Source organism: Vombatus ursinus, unplaced genomic scaffold (assembly GCF_900497805.2).
Source record: "Vombatus ursinus unplaced genomic scaffold, bare-nosed wombat genome assembly UNPS02014777.1, whole genome shotgun sequence".
Classification (NCBI taxonomy): Eukaryota; Metazoa; Chordata; class Mammalia; order Diprotodontia; family Vombatidae; genus Vombatus; species Vombatus ursinus.
Window position 1 is genome coordinate 1,458,235 of NW_020954555.1, and position 20,878 is coordinate 1,479,112.

A 20,878-nucleotide genomic window follows, 5' to 3' on the forward strand; every position below is an offset into this window, starting at 1 on the left:
TTCTTCTTCTTCTTCTTCTTCTTCTTCTTCTTCTTCTTCTTCTTCTTGGCTAGGCAATCGGGGTTAAGTGACTTACCCAGGGTCACACAGCTAGTGAGTGTCAAGTGTCTGAGGTCAGATTTGAACTCAGGTCCTCCTGACTCCAAGGTCAGACCTCTATCCACTGTGCCACCTAGCTGCCCCAACACGTTTGCTTCTTAGAATTTTCCGATTGCAAGTTTCACCTTCCCGTTGAGGAGTGTAAATGAATCAATAGTGTTTGCTCCAATCCATAAACATATGTAATAGATGGACTGGCCTGTGGGGGAGGGGGAGGGGACCCAGTCCTTGGAGCATATGCAGAACATTCCTGGCCCGGCTTCAGGCCAAGCCACCATGATCTCTAAATTTATCCTGTATTTGTCTTGTCTGTACATAGGTATTTACGTGTTGTTTTCCTCAATGTTCCTTGAGAGCAAGGACTGGGTTTTTTGTTTGTTTGTTTGTTTTGCCTTCTTTTGTATTCCAAGTGTTTGGCACCTAGTAGGTGCTTAATTAATGATTGTCATTGACTGACACAAGGAGCAATGGTTTCTGGTCCTGTCAGTAGTAGGCAGTGACAAAAAGCTTTCTCATTGGTTGTAAATCAAGAAGATCTGGTAACTGAGGGGTTCTTGAGCCTTGTGGGTATTCAAAAGAGACAACTGTCATATCCCCCTTTATTGTTCTACTTTCCTTCCCAGCTAAGAGGAGCATTGGTCATCTGGGGACCACAAGGCAGGCACCCCATATCTCACCTGGCCATGGCCGATGCCTCTGTTTGTTTGAGTTTCTTCTTTCCTCGTCTTAGATGAATGGAACTTCCCAGAAGAAAGTGTCCAGGTAACCTTGTGAGTCAAGGAGAGTGAGCAGTCATGGGGGGGAGACTGTGGCCTGCCTTCTTGGAACTGTAAAGGGAAAAAAGAATAACGAAGGGCCGAGTGAGAGGCTATCAATTCTGACTCCAGAGGCCCAGTGAGCCTTCCTATTCAGCACTTGGCAGGTGGAGGGTTAATTTCCACAGGGTTGCCTGGACTGAAACCAGGCAGGGAGTATCTATGCATACTTCAAAGACTGGTTCCTTTCCTCTCCCCTCCTCATCCCCATAGACCACACCACTCCTATTACACATGCATACACACATTTATACATGGTTATATGTAAATAGAGGGCAGCTAGGTGATGCCAATAATGCACAGAGCGCTGGGCTTGGAGTCAGGAAGATTTGAGTTCAAATCTGACCTCAGCCACTTACTAGCTCTGTGACCCTGAGCAAGTCACTTAACCCAGTTTGCCTTAGTTTCCTCATCTGTAAAATGAACTGGAGAAGGAAATGGCAAACCACTCCAGTATCTTTGCAAAAAAAGGAAAAAAAAAAGGAATCATGAAGAGCGAGGCACAACTAAAATCCACTGAACAACAACAAAAATATGTATGCAACAGGCAGTTTAGAGCAGTAGACATAGAGATACAGAACCAGAAGACCTGGATTCCAGTCCTGCCTCTGATACAAACTGACTGTGACCCTAGGCAAACCACTAAGTGTTCTAGGTAACTCTATTAGACTATGAGTTTGAGCAAAGGTGCTGATCTCCATTGGTGGGAGCTTCCTTCCCTAGGACTGCCTCATAGGAATGGAAACACAGGTCTATGTCCTCATCTGTATTAATAATTAAGGCTCTCTCTCTCTCCTGTTAGGATCTTTATGTGGTTGAAGCTTATTACCCGTTCACTATGGAATTTCATTTAACATTCATATTTCAGTAGAATCACAAAGCAAAAAAAAACAAACAAACAAACAAACAAAAAAACCTTAAGAACAACCCAAGGCCAACCTCTTAGCACTTACCAGATAATGTGAGAGACGGCAGAAAGATTCTGGTCCGTACCAGCTGGCTATTTGATAAGTGTTCATTGTTTCTTACTTTTTTGCTTTTACCCCTAAAACCAGCCAAGAAGGTCTCCCAATCCTTTCCTAACTATGACTTCTTAGAAAAACTTCCATTTGGGCCCAAATGGTCAAGATTCAAGGTCAATGTCTATAAGGATGGGTTGAAGGAGTTGTTCATGTTTAGCATGAAGAAAAGGTTCGGGGGACAACGGGAGAGCCTGTCATGTGGAAGAAGGACTGGGGTCGCTCTGTTTGGCCTCAGAAAGCAAAACTGGGAAGGATGGGTAGAAGTTAAAGAAACAAACTGAGGCTTGATGTCAGGAAAAATTCCTCATCAATTAGAGCTATTCCAAAATAGAATGGGCCACCTCAGGAGGTCATGGGCTCTTCCTCTATGAAGGGCTTCACGAAGAGCCTAAATGGTCACTTTTTAGGGAAGATATGATGGGGAGTGGTGCTTTCTTATATCAGTTACAATAGATAGCAGCTGGGCTACTTTCCAGTGATCAAATTTGGTGATTCTGTGAATTCAGCACAACTAACCAGCATATTGGAAAGTCTAATACAACATTCCACACTCGTAGTCCCTCACCTCTGCAAAGCCGTAAAGGGAGATGCCATTTCCTATTTCTTATGGGGCCAAATCTGGCTATTATAATTTCTCAGTTTTTGGTATAGATGATCTTACGGTTCTTTCATTTACATTGCTGTATTGCAAATAATGTCCACTAGGTGGTGCAGTGGACCTGGAGTCAGGAAATCCTGAATTTGAATTCTGCATTAAACACTTACTAACTGAGACTTTGGGCAAGTTCTGTATAATGGGGATAGTAATACCACCTACATTCCCAGGCTGTTGATAGGATAAAAAAGAGAAAATATTTGTAAAGTACTTTGCAAACCTTTTATCATTCAGTTGTTTTCAGTCATGTCTGACTCTCCATGACCCACGTAGGTGAAAGAATGTTGTTGTTCAGTTGTGCCTGACTCCTTGTGACCCCATTTGGGGTTTTCTTGACAGAAATACTGGAGTAGTTTGCCATTTTCTTCTCCGGCTTATTTTACACATGAGGAAACTGAGGCAAACAGGGTGAAGTGACTTGCCCAGGGTCACACAGTTAGTGAGTGTCTGAGGACAGATTTGAACTCATGAAGCATAGCCTTCCTGACTCCAGGACTTGCATTCTATCCATTATGGCGCCACCTAGCTATAAAGCACTATACAAATGTGAGTTATTATTATTAGAATCATTGTATATATGTTGTTTTCCTGACTCTATTTACTTCCCTTTTATATCAGTTGATATGTCTTCTTATGATTTTCTGAATTAGTTATATTCATCATTCTTTTCAGCACAATGACATTTCATTATATTCATGGACTGGAGAAGGAAATGGCAAACCTCTCCAGTATCTTTGCAAAAAAAGGAAAAAAAAAGGAATCATGAAGAGCGAGGCACAACTAAAATCCACTGAACAAGAACAAAAATATGTATACAACAGGCAGTTTAGAGCAGTAGACATAGAGATACAGAACCAGAAGACCTGGATTCCAGTCCTGCCTCTGATACAAACTGACTGTGACCCTAGGCAAACCACTAAGTGTTCTAGGTAACTCTATTGACTTGTATTGTTTTATATCATGAGCTAGAAAATCAACAAATGATTTGCATTTACAAAGAAGGCCAGAAAACAGGGGTTGTATATGACATAAACCTATTACATATAGCTTGTTTAAAAATATTTATGATATATCGTATGTATTGATAGATAATCGAACGTGAGAGTAGCAACACTGTCCTGTTTGTCCATGTCCCTTACTGACCTTCTTTTCATTTTCTCCTGTGTATTTTGTGTATTTATTGACACGCTTTTCTTCTTTTTGTTTGCGTAACTATCACTCCTTCCATTCTTGCCCCTTCCCCCAAATAAATCCCTCCCTGTAAGTATAATTAAGCAGAACAAATTTGTTTTGTAATGGTCATGTCTGAAAATGGACCTCTCCCTACAGTCCATCCCCTGTGCACTAAGAGATAAGAGGCATTGGTCTTCCTCATCACTTGTCCCTAGATTCATCGGTGGTCATTGCATTGATTAACATTCTTAAGTCTTTCAAAGGTGTTTTCCTTAACTATGTTATGGTCATTGTATAAATGGTTCTTCTGCTTGCTTCGTTCTGTCAGTTCATATAAATCTTCCAAGGTTTCCTTGAATTCTGCCAGAACTTGTATAACCATCCCCCACCAATGATAAGATTTTAAATACTTACTCCTACTAAATATATCTGAGAGGCAACGTAGTGTCATGGAGAGGTACCAAACTCAGGGCCTATTGGATCCCATGAGGCCTATGAAACTCATGACTATAGTGAAGCCAGATTAAAATGTAATTGGGAAATATTTAACAAAATAAATACAAATACAATATAACATAGATAATGCTAATTTGTGGTTTTCTAAGTCAATATGAAAACCATAGGAGATGTTTCTATTTGAGTCTTTCACCACTAGGGTAGTGGTTAGAGAGCTAAACTCAGAACCAAGGACTCCTAAATTCAAACTCTACCTTTGATATACCCTGGCTTTGTGACCCTGAGCAAGTCACTGAGCCTCTTGGGGCACTAGACAACCCTCTAAGTTCATGCATTGCAGACGAGGTGCTCGCCTGCATCAGGAGAAGGATTTTCCTCACCTGGGAGTTCCCCATACTACTGAAAAAGTATGGGCTTAGGCCCAGGCCCTAGCCCTAAACAGATCTTTTACTGCCCTCATCAAATGTACTCCATCCCTGGCCAAGAGTTCTATGTGTGAAGTCATACTGGCTTTCTAACCAATGTATTTCTTGCTCTTTTGAACCCCTTGTCTCTCTTGGCAGCAGGAATAAAAACATCAATGATAGTGGGACAATTTTGGTGTGGAACACTGCACACCTACCGGAGTCTACTGTTATCTTGCTTAGATTTTCTGGGCGGCTTCTTTAGGCCCAACCCCCCTTTCCTTTTTTTTTTTTGTTAGGCCTTTTTTGTTACGGGTTTTTTTTGGTTAGGATTTGGAGAGGAGTGGGAGGTATAGTTGGAAACCAAGGTGATGAAAAACAAGATACTAATAATTTTTTAAAAAGAAATACAACACTTATACTCCTATGGTCTGCAGTTTCTTTCCTGGGGAAAGTATTTCTTTATAATACCTAGAAATACTTTCCAAGTTCTTCCTGGCAATAGAAATAGTTTCATGTGAATCACTGCAAGTGGCTAATAGTTATCAGTTTTGAAACATCTTGGAAGAGTCTTTATTACATTTATATGATTCTTTATTATATATGTTCCTACACACATATGTATAGACAGACAGGGCTGCTAGGTGGTGCCATAGTGCATAGAATGTCAGGCCTGGAGTCAAGAAGACTCCCCTTCCTGAGTTCAAATCCAGCCTCAGACAGTAACCAGCTGAGTGACCCTGGGAAAGTCATTTAACCCTGTTTGCCTCAGTTTCCTCATCTGTAAAACAAGCTGGAGAAGGAAATGAAAAACCACTCCAGTAACTTTGCCATGAAAACCTCAAATGGGGTCACAAAGAGTTGGACATAACTGAAAAATGACTTAACAATAACATACACAGATAAATGATAGATAGATATGATAGATAGATAGCAGCCTAGAGACAGCTAGATTGCCCAATGAATAGGGTACATAGAGTGAAGTTTTGGAGTCAAGAAGACGTGAGTTCTAATCTGTCCTCAGATACTTACTAGCTAGGCAAGTCACTTCATCTCTGCCTCAGTTTTCTCCCCCCTACTCCAAACCATCCTCCATATAAGCTGTCAAATTGAAATTCCTACAATATCAATCCGATAAGTTCACTCTCTTGCTCAGAAATCTCCAGCAACTCTAGGATAATATACAAACTTCTCAATGTGATTGTTACCAGGGAGAACTGGCCAATGAGGGTCCAGTTCTGGCATGTTCAGAACAGACTCTGGTACCAACCCATGTGGCCGTTTGGGGAAACAACTTCTGGAAGTGGGTGATGACTTGCCCCATTCAGAATGTGCACCGATGTTCCACAGCTATCCCTCGCCTGGTGAATAAAAAGCCTTTTAATTGGCTGCTGGAGTAGGGCTCACTCTGCCTTATAGAGGTAGGAGATTCAGGAGTGCCATCTCAGACTGAATGTGTATACTATAAAAGGAACCAACAGGCCAAATCATTCTTTCTCTTTGCCGGCTGTGATGGAGGCAAAGACAGCTGTAAGCCTCCTGGTGGGGAGAAACGTGGCACCAGCAAAATGCTCTTCCCACCCAGGCTGACATATTGCCATGAGTGTGTGGTTCAGCCATTTTTCTATATATCTGTTTCATTCTTTCCTGCTCTTAGGTGAATGAGTATTGGATTCAGAACAGAGGAGGTTACAACCTCATGAGCTTTAAAAGGTCAGTAGAATCATCAGAGGTCCGGCAGCTGGAGTTTGTTGAGGGTCAAGCCTAGTCAAGAGTGTGGCCCTGAGGAGTAACCTTTGGAACCCAGCCCAGGAGGGGGATCAGTCTGGTAGCCAAGATTTTGTGTTCTGCAGCAAGGGGAATGATGTCCTGGTATTATGCCACATTTAGAAGTGAATTTGGTGGCTCGATGGGTAGACTGCCGGCCCTGGAGTCAGAAGGACCTGAGTTCAAATCCGGCCTCAGACACATAACATTTACTAGCTGTGTGACCCTGAGCAAGTCACTTAACACCATTGCCTAGCAAAAAAAAAAAAAAAAAAGAAGAAGTAAATTTGGTGATGAAAAGTTTTCTAGCAAATAATTTACATTTGCGTTCACTCTCCCTAGCAAGTGAGATTTGGGGTGAAGTTTTTGTATGTTGGTTCTTGTTAATAACTTTTCATTAAATATACCTTTCTAAAAGCTAATAGATGTCAACTGGTTGTTGGTGATATTGAAGAGCTATTAACTGGTTAAACTGATAGTGGGCCACTAATCAATGGTATTGATATTATTTTAAGTTCAGTTGTTTTTCAGTTGTGTCCGACTCTTTGTGACACCATTTGGGGTTTTCTTGGCAAAGATACTGGACTGGTTTGTCATTTCCTTCTCCAACTCATTTTACTGATGAAGAAACTGAGGCCAACAGGATTAAACGACTTGCCCAGGGTCACACAGCTAGTCAGTACCTGAGGCCAGATTTGAATTCAGGAAGATGAGTCTTCCTGACTCCAGGCCTGGCACAGAGTAAAATTATATTGAGAAGAACACGCTGGGATGGTGACTTGAGCCAACAGCATCAGAAAGAGCCCATGACCCCTTGGGGGTACCCCTAGAACCAAGAGGAGATGTAACCCAACACACTTGGGGAGCCAACTTGTCAGAGCAAGTGGGACTTGGGATAAGGACCTCCCAGTGTCTCTATGGGTTTGTTGTTTGTCTTTCGTTCTTGAAGAGGACCATGACATCAGGAAGGTGTTGCCATGACATGCAAGTGAATTGGATTTAAGTGAGGCAGGGCTGGGCAAAGTCACCAGCCTCACTCTCTCCTCTGGAGCCATCTGGATCCAGTGGCAAGATATAGATCAGGATGACTGGAGGTGACCCTGGTCTATATGGCTTTACCGGGCATTGAAAGCTCCCCACAATCTCATTCCCACTACCTTTCCAGTCCCGTTTCCTATTCCTCCCCTTCACACACACACTGGCCTGTCAATTGTTCCTTGTACACAACATTCCATTTTCTTCCTGTTGCCTCTGTCCGTTACCCAGGCCTGGACTGCACTCACTCCTCCTACCTCTTAGAATCCCATTTCCTTCCAGACCCAGCTCAGATGCCACCCCCTACACGAAGCATTTTCTGACCTCCCCAGGACCCCAGGGTTTAATGTTCTCTTCCTCTTGAAACTCCTTTGTATAATTGTGCATGTACTTCAGGTTTGTTTCTCTCTAAGCAATAGAAGACCCCTTTCCTGCCTTTAAAGATCCATAATGGAACACAGAATGTCAGAGCTGGAAGAGACCTTAGAACATAGAATGTCAGAGTTAGGAGGGAACTTAGAACATAGAATGTCAGAACTGGGAGGGGTCTTAGGACACAGAATGTCAGAGCCAGAGAGGGCCCTTAGATCACGAAATGTCAGAGCTGGGAGGGACCAAAAACATAGAATATCAGAGCTAGGGATTTTAGGACAGAGAGTCTAAGAATTAGGAGGGAATTTAGAACACCTAATGTCAGAGATAGAAGGGAACTTAGAACACAGAATATCAGAGCTGGAGAGACCTTAGAACATAGAATGTCAAAACTAAGTGATTTTAGGACAGAGAGTCTAAGAACCGGGAGGGACTTTAGAATATCTAATGTCAGAGTAGAAGGACCTCAGAGGCCAGGGCAGAGCCAAGATGGCAGAGTAAAGGCAGGGACTCAACTAAACTCTCCCTCAAGCCCCTCCAAATACCTTTAAATAATGACTCTAAGCAAATTCTAGAGCAGCAGAACCTACAAAAAAATGGAGTGAAACAATTTTCCAGCCCAAGACAACTTAGGTCAGCAGGAAAGGTGTGTTGCACCAGGGTGAGAGAGGAGCACAGTCCAGTGCAGTCCAGGCCCAGGCCCCTGCAAACCAGGATCTGGCCTCAGGTGACTGAATCAGTGGCAGCAGTGGTGGTCTCCAGACCTCTTAGGCCACAGACCCACAACAGGTCAGAAGGAGATTTATAGGGATCCCTTTGCTGGGACCAGAGGCAGGACTCTGTTGGGCATTGCCTAAAATTGGACCTGGGTCCCAGTCCTGAGCAATAAGACAGCAGAGCTTGTCGCCTCAGGAGAGCAGAAACCCTGGTCACAGTTGCAGGGTTGAAAAGAGTGTTTGTGGTCCCTCACAAACCAGTGCACAGTACAGGAGAATAGCAAACACACCTCTCCCTAGATCATACCACCTTGGAAAAGCAAAAAACTTACAGGTCCCCAGAATTACCTCTGAAAACAGCTGCACAAAAAAATCTGAAGCTTGGGACAATGCCCCCTCCACCTGGGAAGCAGAGCGCCACTTTAGCAAAGAGTTAAAAGTCAAGAAAAAGGCTGGAAAATGAGCAAGCAACAGACAAAAATCTGACCACAGAAAGTTACTATGGTGACAAGGAAGATCAAAACACACACTCAGAAGAAGACAGCAAAGTCAAAATTCCTGCATCCAAAGCCTCAAAGAAAAATATAAATTGGTCTCAGGCCATGGAAGAGCTCAAAAAGGATTTTAAAAATCAAATAAGAGGGAAAGAGGAATGAGAATGATGCAAGAAAATCATGAAAAAAAGAGTCAACAGCTTAGTAAAGGAGGCACAAAAAATATTGAAGAAACTAACACCTTAAAAAACAGGATAGGTCAAATGGTAAAAGACAAAAATTCAATGAAGAAAAGAACGCCTTGAAAAGCGGAATTGGCCAAATGGGAAAAGATATACAAAAATATAATGCAAAAAAAGATATACAAGATAAGAAAGTCTTAAAAATTAAAATTAGCCAAATGAAAAAAGAGGTGCAAAAGCTCACTGAAGAAAATAATTCCTTAAAAGTTAAAATTGGGCAAGTGGAAGCTAATGACTTTATGAAACATCAAGAAACAATCAGACAAAATCAAAAGAATGAAAAAATAGAAGAAAATGTGAAGTATCTCATTGGAAAAAATAACTGACCTGGAAAATAGATCCAGGAGAGATAATTTAAGAATTATTGAACTATCTGAATGTCATGATCAAAGAAAGAGCCTAGACATCATCTTTCAAGAAATTATCAAGGAAAACTGCCCTGATATTCTAGAACCAGAGGGCAAAATAGAAATTGAAAGAATCCACTGATGACCTCCTGAAAGAGATCACAAAATGAAAATTTCCAGAACTGTCATAACCAAATTCCAGACCTCCCAGATCAAGGAGAAAATATTGCAAGCAGCCAAAAAGAAACAATTCAAATGTCATGGAGCCATAGTCAGGATAACTTCTACATTAAAAGGTTAGAGGTCTTGGAATATGACATTCCAGAGGGGAAAAGAACTAGGATTATAACCAAAGATAATCTACCCAGCAAAACTGAGTATAATCCTTCAGGGGTAAAATGGACATTCAATGAAATAGATGACTTTCAAGCATTCCTGATGAAAAGATGAGCTGAATAAGAAATCTGACTTTCAAATACAAGATGGCAAAGAAGCATAAAAAAGATAAACAGGAAAGAAAAATCACAAGAGATTCAATAAGGTTAAACTATTCACATTCCTACATGAGAAAATAATATTTATAGCTCCTAAAAACTTTCTCATTTGGGCAGTTAGAAGGAGTATGCACAGAAAGCAGAGGTGTGAGTTGAATGTGATGATATGACTATCTAAAAAAATAAAATTAAGGGATGAGAAATAAGAATGCACTGGGAGAAGGGGAAAGGGATAGAGTGGGATAAATTTTCTGACATAAAAGAGGCCTGACAGAGATTTTGCAATGGAGGGGGAAATGGGGGAAGTGGGTAGGGAAACACATGAATCTTACTCCCATCAGAATTGGCTCAAAGAGGGAATAATGGACACATTCAGTTGGGTGTAGAAATCTATAGTACCCTAAGGAAAGTAGGAAGGAAAGGGAATAAGGGCAGGGGGAGCTGATATAAGGGAGGGCAGTTTGGGGGAGGTAAAAGACGGAAGTATAACACTTTTGAGAATGGACAGGGTAAAAGGAGAGAGAAAGTAGGATAAATGGGGGAAATAGAATGAAGAGAAATACATAGCTGGTAATCATTACTGTGAAAAACAATTTTACAGTGAGTTTATCTGATAAAGACTTCATTTCTTAAACATATAGAAAACTGAGTCAAATTTATAGAAATAAAAGCCATTCCTCAATTGATAAATGATCAAAGGATATGAACAAGAAGTTTTCAGACAAAGTAATCAAAGCTATCTATAGTTATATGGGAAAAAATGCTCTAAATCACTATTGATGAGAGAATGCAAATTAAAACAACTCTAAGCTACTACCTCACACCTGTCAGATTGGCTAATATGACAGAAAAGGAAAATGACAAATGTTGGAGGAGATGTGGGAAAATTTAAACATTAATGTACTATTAATGAAGTTGTATATTGGTTTAACTTTTCTGGAGAGCAATTTGAAACTATGCCCAAAGGGCTATAAAACCATTCATACACTTTAACCAAGCAATACCATTACTGGGTCTGTATCCCAAAGAGATAAAAAACAAAAAGGAAAAAGACCTATGTATACAAAAATATTTATTGCAGCTCTTTTAGTGGTAGCAAAGAATTGGAAATTGAGGGAATGTCCATCAATTGGGGAATGATTGAATAGGTTGTGGTATATGATTGTGATGGAACACTATTGTGCTTTAAGAAACAATGAGCAGGATGCTCTCAGAAAAACATGGAAAGACTAATATGAACTGATACAAAGTGAAATGAGCAGAACCAGGAGAACATTGTACACAGTAACAGCAATATTATACGATGATCTACTATGAATAACTTAGTTATTCTCAGCAATGCAATGATCCAAGACAATTCTGTAAAATTTATGATGAAAGGTGCTGTCCATCTCCAGAGAAAGAATTGGTAGGGCATGAATGAAAATTAAAGATACTTTTTCTTCACTTTCTTTATTTTTTCTCGGTTTTTCTTTCACAGAATGAATTACATGGAAATGTGCTTTGCATGACTACACATGCATAATCTATGTCAAGTTGCTTGCCTTCTCAGTGTGGGGGGGAAGGAGAGAATTTGGAGCTTAAAATTTGGAAAAAAAAAGAATGCTAAAATTGTTTTTGCATGTAATTGGGGGGAAATTAAATAAGAAAAAAAGAAGGGACCTTAGAACACAGAATATCAGATCTGGGAGGGGTCTTAGAACACAGAATGTCAGAGCAGGGAGGGCTATTTGAGGCTGTCAGGTCTAACCCAGATAGCCCTAGATAGCTTCCAGTCATTTTCATAACACATTTCCTTCCCCACTCCCTCCACACTAGAGGCTCACAGTCAGAAAACATTAAAGCATGGCCTCTGGGAGGGATTATCGCCAGGGGTGCTATGCCCTCCAGGCCAACTCAGAAGCGCTCAGCTTGCTACACTGAAGAACCTTTAGCAGTCTGCCTCTTCCCCAGCTCCTGAAAATCAGACTGACTGGCAGAGAGGCATCCCCCAGCACCCGTGGGCTTACTTACTGCCCACTGGCTACAGCAGTGCCAGCTTCTCCAGTTTGGGGTCACCTCCCAGACATGGGGCCAGCGGGCAGCAAGGCACGTGCCCCTAGTGCCCGATGGGCTGGTCGCCATGTCTGGGGCACAATCTGTAAAGGAAAGGCCGGGGTCCCGAGTGCAGCCGCAGGTGAGTCTGGAGGCTGCTGGTGCTGCTGAAACATTTGTGGCAAACCTGGTATGGGGACGGAGGGCAAGGGTGTCACCCACTTATTGTCCCTGCTCCCTCCACTTGCCCATTCCCTGCAGCCTCTGTGCTCCCTTCTCAGATACTGCTACTCAGCTCCCTGCCTCCCAGCTCTGAGAAGCCCTCCCTCTCCTCTCTGCTCCTTTCTGTCTCTCCTTGTCAACTTGGCAATGGATTTTTCTTCCTCCAGGAGCCTTCTTTGATTAATCTGACCTATTTTTTCTACTGTATTGTTCCCCCCACCCCACCCCCAATCCTCCTTTCTAGCTTCCTGTTGGATGGGAGAGGAGGAGGATGTGTGGTCAAGAACCAGAAGGGGCCTCAGAGGCTATCTAGCCCAACCCTCTCATTTTACAGATGGGGAAACTAAGTCATAATCACAAGGAGAAGGGCAGAGGGCAGAGAATCTCACCGAGCACTGGTAAGGCCTCTCCCCTGAGTGGACCAGCTGGTGTTTCTGCAGGTGGGCAAGCTGGATGAAGCTCTTCTTACAAATAGGACATTGAAAGGGGCGTTCTCCGCTATGGACTCGGAAGTGGACCTGGGGAAGGGATGAGGACGATCTTTGAACATCCAGAGACAGATTGCTCTGGGGCACAGTCCTTCCTGGTCTCATCTTCACTAGAGGTTTTCCTAGACCCTCTACCTCCCACTCCATGTCTTTATTTTCCCAATGAAGCTCTCTATTTTCTCTCCTCTTTATGAACCCCCGATCTCTTGACGTTCCCTTTCTCTCCTGCACACCCTTCCTTCCCTCCGAACATCTCCATTCTTCCAGGACCTCTCAGCTACCCCTAAGGATCCTCTATCCTCTTTTCTTTTTAGACAGTTGAGGTGAATGATGATCAGAAAAGTTATATGACATGATCAGAGTCATACAGCTAGTTTAATTCAATACAATTAAATAACTAAATTTCAGAAACATTTATTAAGTACCTACTATGTGCAGAGCACTTGACTACATGCTGGTTAGTGGCCAAGATGGCAAGGCCAGATGATGCAGTGAAGCCAAGTAGAAAGAGCATGGGATTTGGAATTTGGAGGGCCTGTGTACAAATCCCAGCTCTGCCTCTGTTTGGACAGAGTTCGACTGTCATGGGCCTGAATTTTCTCAACTATAAAATGAGAAAATTCGACTTCCTGACCTCTAAAATCCTTTCTAGCTTGAAATCTATGAGTCTATGATCTCTAAGTTAGCTTCTAGTGACAGGAGTGCTGGTAAATGTTTAATAATTGGCTTTCCAAGAGGTAAAAAAATGTACACAAGCATTTACTCTGCATTATTAACATTTTTCTCCGTTACTCTCTTAAGTCTAGATGCTCAAGATAGCAAATCAAACCCTGATTTGTAGTATTTGCCCTTTTCCAAGGTGTAAATGCTTACACTGAAAATTTAACAATCAGCTCTTAGGAGCTAGCTCTAATCATTTATGTATTTATACCTTTGAGGACATTCTATTGCACCCATAGCACCCAGGCCCTACCAATCCCACATCTCGGGGCCTCCCCAACCAGGACTGACCTCTGTGTCTCCAGTCCTTCCATCCCATCCATATCCTTTCCATTTCATGTTCTAGTATCCACTCCCTCCAACTCTCCCTTGCTTTTCCTTTCTCCTCTTTCTCCCCCTTTTTCAGAATTTTCCTTGGTGGAGGTTGGAATCAGAGAGGAGGGGTAGGGCATGCTATATTCAGCTGGTTTGGGATGGCCAAGCCTATCCAAATGACATTGGGATCCAAGGAGGAAGAAGAGAAATTGGAATAGGGAAGGAGGTGGTGCTGAGTGCTACCTTGAGATTGGAGAGCTGCCTGAAACTCTTGGCGCAAGTATTACACTTGTACAAGTTGGCATCATTCTCTTTCTTCAGCAGATAGGGCAGGTCTGTGGTGCCCGAGGTGAGAATTCTGCCTGAGTCCAACCCTGTCGAGCAGTACTGGGAAGATGAAGGGCTCTCATCCCTGGCCTCAGCTGGGGGCCACAGCCGGTCAGGTAAGGGTGAAGAGAGGGTCGGCCAAGGCCCCAGGTGCAGAGGGGACTGAGCACCAAGTGAGTATGGTCCATCAGGGTGCATCAGCTGGCCAGCTCTGCCAGGATAGGGGGTGGCCAGGGATGGGAGAAAGAGGAGGGGGTGGTGGGGACCATAGGCGAAGGGGCACGTCTCCAGTGAGGAGGATAACGGCTTGATGGGCAAGAGAAGGGGGCAGGCAGGACACAAAGGGTGGGGCCTCAATGGGAACTTCATGTTGAGGGGGGTGGGAGCTGGGCTGGGGTGTGAAACAGGAGGGGTAGGGCTCCTTCGGACAATCCCCACAGCTGGGTCTGGAGCACCAGGTTCACTCTCTGCTTTCTTCTTGCCCAGAAGGCAGGTGGCTGTGAGTTTAGGGTCCTCAGTGGAGACCAGAATTGGCCTGTGCTCTAGGGGAAGAGGAGGCACTGAATGGGAAAGGGTAGGGGTAGACGAGAAACATGGTGGTCAGAACCAACGACTCCGCGGGGGAAGCCTTTCCCTTTGTCTGTTTCCATCCCACCACCCAAATCAGTCCCTTCCAGTGCATTAGAAGGTGCACCAGGAGGGTAGCCCTGCCTCTGCAACACACCAGCTCAGTAACCTTAGACAACTTCTTCCCAATGTTCCTCCCAGTTCTGACATTCTGACCTCTAAGATCGGGTCCAGTTTGCACATTCTTTGTCTTTTGTTCTAAATTCTATGTTCCTGCTTTGACGTTCCATGTTCTAAGACCACTGTGTTCTAAAGGCCCTCCCAGCTCAGACATTCTGTGTTGTAAGGTCCCTTCCAGCTCTGACATTCTATGTTCTAAGGTCCCTTCCAGCTCTGACATTCTGTGTTCTAAGAGCCCCCCACCCCACTTCTGAAAGTCTGTTGTAAGGGCCCTCCCAGCTCCGACATTCTTTGTTCTAAGGCCCTTCCCAGTTCTGATAGTCTGTTCTAAGATGCTCCTTCCTTACTCCCCAACCCAGAAAAAAGGAAATGGAGAGTGTAGGTCATGTCTTGAGCCAAGGAATCAGAATGACAGGGGGCAGAAGTCTCACAGGCCTCATTGTGCCCCCTTTTCCATCAATAATCCTTCATCCGCTTGATTCATCCCAGTAAGCCACCATCCGCTCTCCAGGTCCCCACTCCCCACTGAGCCTCAGTCCCCTCACTGAGCCCCTACCCCCAGATTCTTCTCAATCCTTTTAATGGTCTTCCTTGATTCTCCCACCAGGAATCATGAGAGAAATAGCAACCCTGTCCACGGCTAACATAGTCCTTACTCAGAGTCGGGCCTCCCGGGGCAGTATCCAGGGGGTTGGGCCTCAGGTTGCAGGTGTAGAGGTTCAGGGGCTGTGGGCAGGCCAGCAGGGTGGGCAAAGCAGAGACTGGTTTTGTAGCGTACATCCAGCTAGCTGTGCAATGAGAGTCGGAAGCATCTGTCCCAGAAAGGTAGTCCTTAAAAGGTCGATAAACCTGAAAGCCAAGGGGAGGGGAACACTGAGGCTGGGTGGCTTGCACATCTGGGTCCCTGGGGCATTTTCTATGGCTCTGGACAATGAATCCCAGGACCACCAAGGTCTTTCTCCTAAGTCACAGGACTTAGCTCTCAGTAGAAGCCCTTTCTTCTCCTGACACCCTCATCTTCACAAACCTCTGCTGGAGTTATTAATTCTTGATATGGAAGTGAAGGTGTGTGTGTGTTGGGAAGGCTGAGTAACAGGCAGATGGCCACACCTCAGGACCTCTCTATTCACTGAAAATCTCTGCCCTCAGGCATCACCTCTCCCCCTACCCTGCTGGACCTCTGCAATGCTATGAGAACATCTCCCCTCAAGGTCCTTCCTTCTCCCCCCAGACTCTCCATTTTTACTTTCCAGGATTATCTTCCTCACACTTTCCAAGAAACACTGTAGGACCTTGCCATGCCCAGCCTTCCATCCCTAAGCCTCCCCCAACCCTCTCTCTGTGGACCCCCTCCATCCTACCCTTCCAGCTCCAGACCTCCACTTCATTCTTAGGACTTGTCTGGATCTCTGGCTTTTCTGAGACCTCTCATCTCTCTGATAATGTCTTTCTCCCCATCAGGACCTCCTTGTTGTCTTCCAGAACTCCTTTTCCTCCCTCCCAGAATCTTCTCATCTCCCTCTAAAACCTTCCATTTCCTCCAGAACCTTTTCTCCCACTCACCCCATTCCCTAACAACCTCCTTCCCACCTCTCCAAACTTCAGAACCTTTTACCACCTAAAAGATATCCCCTCCCAAGCCCCAACCCCAGCCATAGCACAGACCCTTCTTTTGCCAGTAGCCTCATTAGCTCAGAATGGAGGGATGGAAAGAATGGAGGACCATGGACTTGAGCATTGGCTCCTTCCCATTTGAATCCATCTGCCTGGTGAGAAGGCCTCAGGCTTGCTATCTATAGGCAGCTAGGTAGCATAGTGAATATAGAGCTCTGGGCCTGGAGTCAGGAAGACCTGGATCCTACTTCAGATACGTACCAGCTGTGTTACTCTAGGCAAGTCACTTAACCTCTGTTTGCCTCAGTTTCCTCAACTATAAAATGTAGATAATAATAGTACATACCTCTTGGAGTTGTTATGAAGATCAAAAATAATATAATATTTGGAAAGTGCTTAGCAAAATGCCTTGCATATAGTGGGCACTATATAACAGTTTATTCCCTCCCTACTCAGTCAGCTCTAAGCTTTGAGGGAGGGAGACAGATGCCATAACTTGGTTTCTTGTTGTCCCCACTTCTGAACTTTTTATTGTCCTGAGTTCACTGCACCCCACCTCATTCCCCAAATCAGCCATCCTTAGAGGGAGGAGGGAATTTTTAATCTGTTTCCCTAAGAGTCAGGAAGGTCGCAGGAGAAAGCCACAGGAAGATTTAAGCCCACTGCCATCCCCATCTGCCCTGCCACGCCCTTCCTCCAAATCATTCTCATGACACACTACCATGATTGACTATATGTCTACATCAACTGGGCTACCCACTAGATATTCTGGGTCTCCTGGGGATAGGCCCAGCAGGACTGGGCAGAGAGCACCCAGGGGGGAAAGTAGGCCTAGGCCCAGGGGAAAGAGATCCTAGGAGTCCCTTTAACTCAATGCTTCTGCCAAACGCCTCTGAGGAGACAGATGCCTCTCTAGTCCCCCAAAATGCACCCTAGACGGCCTCAGCCCCACTAGACAGCCTCATCTTTTCTAATAATAATACAAGCTCACGTTTCTATAATAAGTTGAAACATGGCATAGTGTGCACAGATATGGCCTTGGCCTTGGTGCCAGAACAGATCCACCTCTGACCCATACTGTGTGGCCCTGGGTAAGTCTCTGCACCATAAGATGCAGAGAAGATGCCAACCTGCATTAGTAGAAGTAGTTTCTTCACATGGGAGTTCCCTGTACCACTGAACTCACAAATCCAGCCCCTATCCCAGCCCCACAGCTTACAAACCATAAGTCTTTAAATGCCTCAGTACAAGCATTGTACAGATGAGGAAACTGAGCCTCAGAGAAGGGATGGTGAGCAAAAGTCCCAGGGCTAAAAAGCAAGATTCAAATCCAGGTCTTGTGATTCCAGACCCAGAGTTCTTTCCACTATATCCCCTCCCCCCTTACTTCTCAGAGACACTAGCTCCTGCACCCACCCTGGGCCCAAGCTAGATGATGCAAGAGAAGGAGGGAGGACCCCAGATTTACCTGGTTACTCTGGCCCTGGTGTTTGTCCAGGCTGGGAGTAAGGGATGGGGTGGTCCCAGGATCCCCCACATCTGTATGACCTTGGCATGTCTGGCGCTGGTACAGGGCAAAGGGAATGTCTTCCTCGGGTTCTCCTTTCATTCTGACCCTTCCTGTGGAGAGACAGGTCAGTACTAGGAGGGGAGATGAGGGGAGACCCTTGTGTGTGAGCCAACAGGGAGTTATGGGCCCGTATGAGTCTGGAAGAGGGCTATCAGAGCCTGACAAAGCTCAGACACAGAGTGGACAGTCTCCCAAGGGTGCCTTGTAACCCCACTGGCCACATCTTCCATCTTCTTAGGAGGTCCTCCCCCCACCTTCCCCTTGGGTCAGGACCCACTCCACCAAATCTAGTATTTTCTGTCCCTTCCCTAGCTCCCTCTTCTGACAATATTTGTTTCCCCTACCACTTCTAGGAGAAAAACCCCTGGGTTCCAGAGAAGCCCTTCCTCATCTTCTCAGTCTTGACCCAATCCTCTCCCTCCCTTCCCCCAACACATCTCAGTTCCCGTTCAGACTGTCATCCACTTCAGACACAGAGAGGATTGGGCCCGAGGCTGGTCAACTGGAGAAGCAGAGGAACATTGGAGAGGAGCATTAAGACACAGAGATAGCGCCCACCCTTACTTGAAGAGCCAGAGGGAGAGAGAGAGATGTCCAAATGAGGTATTTATCATGGGTTTCCCTCTCTTCCCTTGGCCTCAGGGATTAGGGCTTGGATTGGAGAAGACGAGGAGTACATTGGGAACCGAATGGACAAAGATGCTCACAGCTCAGGCACCCCAGTCCCAAACCTCTTCTAGCCCTAGCTCCTATCATTCCCAGAGTTCCTTGCTTCCAAGGTCCCCATCATACACAGTCCCAGGGACCTGAACCCACTGCTTTCCTCCTCCGCCCACCTCTGACATCCTGAGCTGTACTAGGTAAGGCTGAAGTCTAGAGAAAAACTCCCAAGTCTGCATCCCAGTAGAAGAGTAGATTATATATATTTATTGGGGGTGGGGGAAGGAGGTGCTGTCTTCACTTACAGGCCCTCTGGTCCTCCCTGGCTGGACAAACTGGTTAGCGGTAGCTGCCTCTAGGTTGAGATCCCTCTATAGCTAAACAGGAAAGAACCCCAGCACTGAGCTCAGAGGCTGGCTACATTTTAAGTGGAGAGGAAGACAACAGCAGCTTCAGAGGCTCCAATGAGACTCAGAGAGAGGGATGGCATCCTGCCCCCTTCCTCTAACTTCAAAGGGGTGCCCTGTTCTAAAGTGTTTCCCAGGTTGCCATGACAACTCTACAGTGGAAACTTGCTGCTTTCTGAACGGCCAGCTTCCTGGGACCAGCAGTGTGAAGGTTTGTGGGACACTGTGGGGCCCCAGGCAACTAAGAGGGTAGGATGAGATCCAAGCAGGTGAGCTAATGAGGACAAAAGGCAGGGACAGACAGAGACTAGAAGAGGCAGAAATGGAAAGAGAAAGGGGAGGGGGGCCAGGAATAATGGAACGAGGAGACAGGAGTTGGAGCACATATCTAAAGCCAGAAGGGACCTGAATTAGAGGTCATCAATCAGTCTTAGCTTCCTCATTTAACTTATGAAGAAACTGAGGCCTTGAGATGAAAGAGGGATGACTTGTCCAAATGGGGACTGACATAAGTGGAGATAGGGACACCGTAAGGTGGGAACAAAAGGATTATGGAGACAGGAGGAGATGAGGAGAAGCAGACCTTGAAAGTGACAATGAGGGAGACAGTGTGGTATGGCAGAAATGGAACTAGAAGATTTGGCTTCCCCAAGGTTGTCAACATGGCAGACTGGGTGAGAGGCAACATGATATAATGGAAAGAAAGCACTTAATAATAATAATAATAATAACTAGCATTTATAGAGCACTTTAAATTTGGCAAAACACTTTACATAGGTTAACTCTTTGACCATCACAATGATCCTGAGTGGTAAGTACTGTTATTATCTCTATTTGACATAGAGGAAACTGAGGCACAGAGAATGGAAGTGACTTGCTCAGGGTCACACTACTAGTAAGCATCTAAGGCAGGATTTGAATTCAGATCTTTTTGATTCCAAATCCCATGTTCTATCCACTGTTCTACCTATAGCACAATGTCCAAAACAAAGAAAGCATTAGTCTCCCCTGGTTAGAGTTTGATTCAACTAAACAAACATTCATTAAATGCCTGCTGTATACAAGGTTCTCTGCTAGTATTGCATCTGGTGCTGAGTACCATATTTTAGGAAGGACATCAATAATCTTTTTTTTTCCTTTCTTTTTAGGCAGTTGGGGTTAAGTGACTTGCCCAGGGTCACACAGCTAGTAAGTGTCAAGTGTTTGGTCTGAGGCCGGATTTGAACTCAGGTCCTCCTGACTTCAGGGCCAGTGAGGACATCAATAATATTGAGAGTACCCAGAGAAGGCAACAAGGGTGGGGAAGAGCTTTTAGACCATCACCTGTGAGCAAAGTTAGAAGGAGCTGAAGGATTTGTCTTAGAGAAGGAGATTCAGGATCTAACAAATCTCTCGTGTCCCCTAAGAAGTCTTCTTCATTGTTCTTAGACGTCTGATGCTAGGTATAATTGTAAAGAGAATGCTTTTGTGGGTATGGATTGGACTAGATGGTCTTTTAAATTCTGTCATGAGATTCACAATGCCTAAAACACAACAATGCCTAAGTCACAACAGTGACTGGAGGAAGATTGTTTCGGAAGCTGCTGGGGCACGTATGATGGAGCCCTGGGCTTGGAGTCAGGACGACCTGAGTTCAAATCTTGCTACAGTTGCTTACTAACTGTATGAGCCTGGGGAAGTCTC

At 44.6% G+C, this 20,878-nt stretch overlaps 1 protein-coding gene across 2 annotated transcripts; it reads right to left on the reverse strand.

The window, feature by feature from the left end:
• Positions 1-11,750: 11,750 nt before the first annotated feature.
• Positions 11,751-19,181, reverse strand: ZNF683 (zinc finger protein 683). Of its 2 annotated transcripts, none has more exons than XM_027864937.1 (6): positions 19,094-19,181; positions 18,027-18,178; positions 15,601-15,793; positions 14,114-14,739; positions 12,737-12,865; positions 11,751-12,312 (listed from the first exon to the last, which is right to left on the reverse strand). In XM_027864937.1, the coding sequence occupies exons 2-6, from the start codon at positions 18,165-18,167 to the stop codon at positions 12,190-12,192; spliced, it is 1,212 nt and encodes a 403-aa protein (XP_027720738.1). In that variant the 5' UTR covers positions 18,168-18,178; positions 19,094-19,181; the 3' UTR covers positions 11,751-12,189. The 2 variants fall into 2 exon arrangements, with proteins under 2 accessions (XP_027720738.1, XP_027720737.1); XM_027864936.1 differs by having other exon boundaries at positions 14,114-14,757.
• Between the last annotated feature and the right edge of the window lie 1,697 nt (positions 19,182-20,878).